Source organism: Eurytemora carolleeae, unplaced genomic scaffold (assembly GCF_000591075.1).
Source record: "Eurytemora carolleeae unplaced genomic scaffold, Eaff_2.0 scaffold1594, whole genome shotgun sequence".
Taxonomy (NCBI): domain Eukaryota; kingdom Metazoa; phylum Arthropoda; class Copepoda; order Calanoida; family Temoridae; genus Eurytemora; species Eurytemora carolleeae.
The window spans coordinates 24449-31190 of record NW_019397486.1 but is presented as its reverse complement, the minus strand read 5'-3'; the positions used below and the strand labels follow the sequence as shown (position 1 = coordinate 31190).

General features: G+C 31.7%; 1 protein-coding gene across 1 annotated transcript; it reads right to left on the bottom strand.

Annotated features, from left to right (window-relative positions):
- Positions 1-3940: 3940 nt before the first annotated feature.
- LOC111714549 (nipped-B-like protein B) lies at positions 3941-6347 on the bottom strand. Its single transcript, XM_023489680.1, has 2 exons — positions 5192-6347; positions 3941-4776 (listed from the first exon to the last, which is right to left on the bottom strand). Exons 1-2 carry the CDS (start codon positions 5931-5933, stop codon positions 4400-4402), a joined length of 1119 nt encoding a protein of 372 aa, XP_023345448.1. The 5' UTR covers positions 5934-6347; the 3' UTR covers positions 3941-4399.
- Between the last annotated feature and the right edge of the window lie 395 nt (positions 6348-6742).

The following is a 6742-nucleotide window of genomic DNA, read 5'->3' as shown; positions in this document are numbered from 1 at the left end:
GAACACAACATTTGAAAATTAAATTTATTAAAATTGTCAAGTTTATTGATGTAATTTTTTTTATGTTTAGATTTTCTGTTTGTATTCATAATACCTTTAGTCGATCCTTGGCAGGGGCGTGCTCAGGAATTTGTCCGGGGGGGGGGGCAAAAATTTTTTTCGTTGGGGCCTGAAACCCCCCTTGGAATGGAAACCATAGATTAAAGAGGTCCAGGGGGGATGAGTCCCCTATAGTAAAGAATGGCGAATATCAATAACACACCAACATTTTCTTTGGCTCTGCGCGCATCATTTATTGTAGAATTATTCTTACTATTTTCTATTTTTCAATTTGAAGAAAGTTAGTCACACGAGGGGGGAGTGCAGAAGTCCTCAATTGGTAATCACAGCCACCCTAACATTTTTTTTGCGGTATGCGCGCTCCTCAATTTGTAATCTCCACCACCTACATGGTTAGTTTATCTATAATGTTTATATTTTTTTTTACAAGTTTTGTTTATTTAAATGTTTAGTTTATCAAGGTTTTGTTTATCTTCGCAAATTAAGTTTATTTGACTTTTCTTTATCTGTGTTTTTATCTGTGTTTTGTTTATCTGTGTTTTTCATCTGTGTTTTTATCTGTGTTTTGTTTGTTTTTATCTGTGTTTTATTTATCAGTTTTTTGTTTACCTGAGTTTTGTTTTTATGTGTTTTGTTTACCTGTGTTTTGTTTATCTGTGTATTGTTCAATATGTGTTTTTTTTTTTTTGTGTTTTGTTTATCTGTGTTTTATTTATCTGTACATGTTTTTTATTTGAGTTTTTTATCTGTGTTTTGTTTACCTGTGGACGTGGTTTGTTTATCTGTGTTTTGTTTATGTATGTTTTAATTAATTATGTTTTGTTTAACTATGTTATGGCTTTAATGTGTTTTGTTTATCTACTTTTTGTTTATGTATGTTTTGTTTAACTATGTTATGGCTTTTATGTGTTTTGTTCACTTAAGTTTTGTAATTATCTTTGTTTTAATTGTTTAACTATGTTATGTTTACCTACATATGTTTTGTTTATATGTGTTTTGTTTATATGTGTAAGCTTTTTAATCTGTGTTTTGTTTATATGTGTTTTGTTTAACTGTGTTTTGTTTATATGTGTTTTGTTTATATGTGTTTTGTTTATATGTGTTTTGTTTATATGTGTTTTGTTTAACTGTGTTTTGTTTATTTGTGTTTGTATGTCTGTTTTGGTATATTTTGTTTACATTTCACATTAGATTTAGTTCTCCATGTGAATTAACCAATACTTGGTCAAGGAAAAACATCAAATGATCAGATTTTTTTTGTACAATTTGAAAAATCTAAAAGGCCTAATATTTGAGTAGTGAAAACAAATGATAAAATTAATTAAATTTATTTCTCTTTTACATTGTCTCATGTTATTTTGGAATAAAAACGAGTAATTTTAGATTGAATTGTATGCTATGTACAGGGTGGCCCATGAAACATGACAGTTGGTAAAAAGTTTAGGATGTCTTCTTCCATAATTTGTTAAGTTGTTTAATACCAAAGACGATGATAAAAATATTACATATTATATATAGGAGTCATATTTTAGTAAAATTAACTCTCTAAGTAAAATTGAGCAAAAGATTTTTAAATAAGATAAACTGCAAACAGCCTTTAATATCTAATACATTGTATGGAAGACGGCATTCGAAACTATTAACCAAGTGTCATGTTTTGTGGGACACCCTGTAGATTATTTACTTATTTGAAACAACAGTAAGAATTTAAACTTGAACCTAGTGTTACACTGAAAATTGAAAATACAGCTGTATCTTACGTCACAAGTGTCAACAGTTGTATGTGTCCGACAATATTAATAATAGTGATAATAAAGTACTTATCTTATAGTGAAATAAGTGCACTTATGTGTTCTTTATTTTCTGTTCTTACACTTTTTTTATTTAATCTTGGAAAACATGTCCACTAAGGGGAGAAAATTTTGTCTTCCTTGTTAAATATGACACTTGTGACGTCATGTATAATTGGTTCATTTCTCTGTTGCCACCTATTCTACTTGTTAATCTATGCGCTTAAACTAGTTCAATGAACATTAGACATAGCAATTGTACAGTGTAAATAGACCCTTTTCACTTCAACTGTGCTTTGCTAAGTTCTTAGTAAAAATATTTGCTTTGAAACAACATCAATTAATTGCTAAAGTATTTCTATAATGTCGTCTTTCTATTCCATTGTTTTCTGGTTATCACTTTCTAAGAAAATATTTTTATAAGTTCGGGTCATTTATTCAATACTATTTTTGAAATGGTTAGGTTCTACTTTCGTAGGAGGCCCTAGAAGAATCCTTCATCATCAGCCTATGGACGGGTTACTGCAATACATATACATCCCAGTTCTATGTTGAATTAAGAATCTGGTAGATTATGGATTTAACGAACCAGGCAAGAAAAAACCCCCAAAAACTCATTAAATGACTTGTCAAGTAGAGGTACCTAAAATGATCATCCTTATAGGTTTGATGTTGACACAGAAGAAATAGGATTAAATGTATCATTTTAACCGACTACAGGAATCGGAGAAAAAATAATTTAGTAATTTTTTAAAAAACCCTTCAAAAATAACATTTTAGGAAAATAATATGTTTGCAGCCTGGAGAATTGTAGCAGTCAGAGCAGTGCACCTACACATTAGGGTTCATTAGTTAAATAAAAATTTCCTCAAATAAAAAGGGAGCGCTGGCTCCATAATTACTGTTTGCGCAGTTTTTTATTACTCAAACTGTTTATGGGACCAGCGCTCCCTTGAGCACTGGACCCACAAACTATCTCGGTTTAAAAATTAATAATTTAAAATTAAAAATCAAAAATATCCCTTATGCTGATGCCCTACTCCGAAAGCACCAACTGCAACTTGTTGCATATAAATTATTTATTGAAATATAAGATTGTTAAATATTTATAAAAATTATATTAAACCAATTCATTCAATACTATTTTCGTTGTAGCTTACATCCCTTGATGATGAATTTCCTTAAGGGGGGGGGGTGGGGCGTGGGCCCAAGCACTCCCTCGAGTCCTCCCCTGGGCATAATATCTTAATTCGTCATTTGTACCCCCCTTGGTTACGGGCCTAACTCGGCGTGAATACAATGATAAGCTTTTGTGTAAAGTTTTATTATCTATTTTCTCCAAGGTATAATATAGTACAGTTTTTATAAATATAACACTGAGAACTAAATTAATTTTATGGCTATTAGTGAATCATCATTCTTTAGATTCGAATGATTAATATTTGGTTTTGCTTTAAATTCTAAAGAGATAACTCTCCACGAAATGTCAGTGCAGAGTGCAGACTACTCCGATTAAAAATTAGTTCCAAAACTAACACTAAGTCTGCAAAGTTATCTTTTTCAAGTATATATATTTTTTAACCCAAGCCGAGTTGAACAAAGCTATGCATCACATTTATTAAAAATGGTTTATAATACAAATTAAAACAAGAAATGTAAACTTTAAAATATTAATATAGTACGAGAATAAGTTTTCGATAATACTTGATATAATTTTCAAAGATATCCATATTACCGCATTTAACCACATGTGGCGTTTTGGAACATTTCCTGGTTTTAAGCCAATTATTCGAATCCATAAAAATGTTAAAATTCAAGCATTTACAAGATTTTTTGGTAAGGTAACACAGAAAAAAATTAGAAAATAAAAACATATTGTTCTTTTACGGCATTCTTACGGCATTGAGAAGTCAAAATATTATTGTTATTTTGTTCTAACAAAGTAGATTTAACTAGAAATGCAAAAAATTGTTTTAATAAAATCAACTTTTTTTTTACTTTCAATGATTTACTTTTATAAAGAAACAACAATTATTAATTCATTAAACTATTAGTTTTCACCATGAAAAAAAAAATAAGAATATCTTTGTAATTTTAGTTTATGTAGATCTGTTGTGAATTGAACATGCAATTTTTAGAGAAAGGATCAAGTAAAAATATGTATACAGTTAATTCATGTAAAGTAAGTGGTTCCGATTAAATTCCAGACCTTTCTTCAAAAAGAAATCTGTAAAAGATTCCAATAAAGTATTTAAGAGTTGAGAGAAGGAGGGGGGGTGGATAATTTAATTATATGCAACTACTTTACAGGGAAGTTAAGGGAATTTACTTTAACAAGGGTTCCCAAGACCAATTTCGCTTACAAAACATCCAGAGTGCAGTTAATTTACCAACCTGTTTTGAAGCGATAAAGTCATTTTTTCGCCCTTAATAAATTCCCTTAATATTGAATGACGCGAATACAATTTATTCATGCGAATTTTTTATAATTTTAAATGTTTGCTTTTTTGTGAGATCAAATTATGCTATTTTTTGCTAGACTATTTTTTTCAGACCTCTGTCCCTTCTTCTGTTTGTTTTGGTTTGAAGTGTACTGCAGGTTTGACAGGTTTGGGGGGAACAGCTGGTTTACTCTTTTCCATTGACCCCGACCCTGGAGATCTTGGACTTTTCGTGGATTTCGGGAAATCAAGGTTCGGAGATTCTGTAACCGGGGTCTTGGGTTTGGGAGGAATTTGAGGTTTAAGCTTCTTGTTGATTAGAATAGGTTTGAGGTTAGATCTGGAGATGGATGAAGGTTCGGTTGGGAGCGACGGAGGTTTACAAGGTTCAGGTTCAAGATCAGTTTCAGGGTTAGATTTACAATTCTCAGGTTCAGGTTTGCTCCAATCTAATTTTTCTCCATCAGTCGTATTAGAACGAGTACCTTGAAAAGTCTTAAAAAATTAAGTGTCAATAAGTTTTATTTTTAGGGCTTTGTCCACAGGACTTTTTAGTTCCAAATTTGAGACCTTTATTTCAAATTATTTTTTCAGGTAATTTTCTTGAAGGTTAACTTTTCTAAAGTCGTGTTCTGTATATTAATCAATGTTCAGGGGATAAAACCGACGGTAAAAGGAAGAGGCAAGTAAGTTCAATGTCTTCTGCATAGAAAACCCCGCCTTGTTATGTATCCAAATAAATTAATTTGCTTAAAATATGAAATATGATCACAGCTTCCCTAATTAGGTAAAATTAAAATTGAAAATAAATAAGAAGCAAACTATAAAGTTTTGAATCCACCAATCAGCCGAAAATGTTTATGTTTATTTCTATTGATAATTGTTTATGAAAAAATTTACCATTTAGTTCTGCAAGAATTTTTTCAAAAGCTTGAATTTCTTTCTCTAGGAAGGCAAGAGTATCTTCCATTTTGTTTACATTGATTAGATTCTGAAATATTTTGTTTACATTGATTAGATTATGAAATATTTTGTTTTCTTGGCCTGACTTTATCTTGGTCCTTGTCCTATTCCAGCAGCTTTTCCTTAACCTGGTCCGTGTCCATATCTTGTCCCTTGTCCTCATCTTGGTCCTTGTCCTTATCTTAGTCCTTTTCCTTAACCAGGTCCATGTCCTGATCTTGGTTTTTGTCCTCATCTTGATTCTTATCCTTATCTTGGTACTTATCCTTATCTTGGTTCTTATCCTTATCTTGGTCATTGTCCTTATCATGGTCCTTGTCCTTATCTTTGTTATTATATCCTTATCTTGGTTCTTGTCTTTATCTTGATTCTTGTCCTTATCTTGGCCCTTGTTCTTATCTTGGTTCTTATCCCTATCTTGTTTCATGTCCTTTTCTTGGTTCTTGTCCTTAATTTGGTCTTTCTCCTTATCTTGGTTCTTATTCCTATCTTGTTTCATTTCCTTATCTTGTTTCATGTCCCTATCTTGGTTCTTGTCCCTATCTTGGTTCTTATCCCTATCTTGTTTCAAATCCTTATCTTGGTTCTTGTCCTTATCTTGGTCTTTCTCCTTATTTTGGTTCTTATTCCTATCTTGTTTCATGTCCTTATCTTGTTTCATGTCCTTATCTTGTTTCATGTCCCTATCTTGGTCCTTTTCCTTATCTTGGTTCTTGTCCTATGTTCATGTCCTTATCTTTTTTCTTGTCCTTTTCTTGGTCCTTGTCATAATCTTGGTCCTTGTCCTAATCTTGGTTCTGATCCTTATCTTGGTCCTTGTCCTTATCTTGATCCTTTTGCTTATCTTGGCCCTTGTCCTTATCTTGATTCTTGTCCTTTTCTTGATTCTTGTCCTTTTCTTGATTCTTGTCCTTATATTGATTCTTGTCCTTATCTTGGTCCTTGTCGTTATCTTGATTCTTTCCTTATCTTGATTCTTGTCCTTACTTTGGCCCTTCTCCTTATCTTGATTCTTGTCCTTATCTTGATTCTTATCATTATCTTGGCCCTTGTCCTTATCTTGATTCTTGTCCTTATCTTGATTCTTGTCCTTATCTTGTCCCCCCCCCCCCCTCCTGCTATTTAGCTTCTATCAACATTTGACGAATAGGAGGAAAGAGGCGTTAATTTGTATAGTAAGGGATACTCTAGACATGCATGGTACAGCTTCAGATTTTATATTTTAGACATGTTCGGTGTTCAAAGAGAAAATAAATTTATAAAACGAAAAGTAAATTATCTTTGAGGGTTAATCGTTTAATTCAGCTTGGCATACAGACAAAAAAAAATAAGTTCGATTTTTAGTAAAATAAATTCATGGCAGGGGTTTTAAAAATATGCTTTAACAAATTTACTCTAACATAATTTTAAAACGAGAGAGTGCATATCTGTAGAAAACTGCTGGGTTCGCAATTATTACATTAATTCATCTTTAGAATGCAGTTAGCA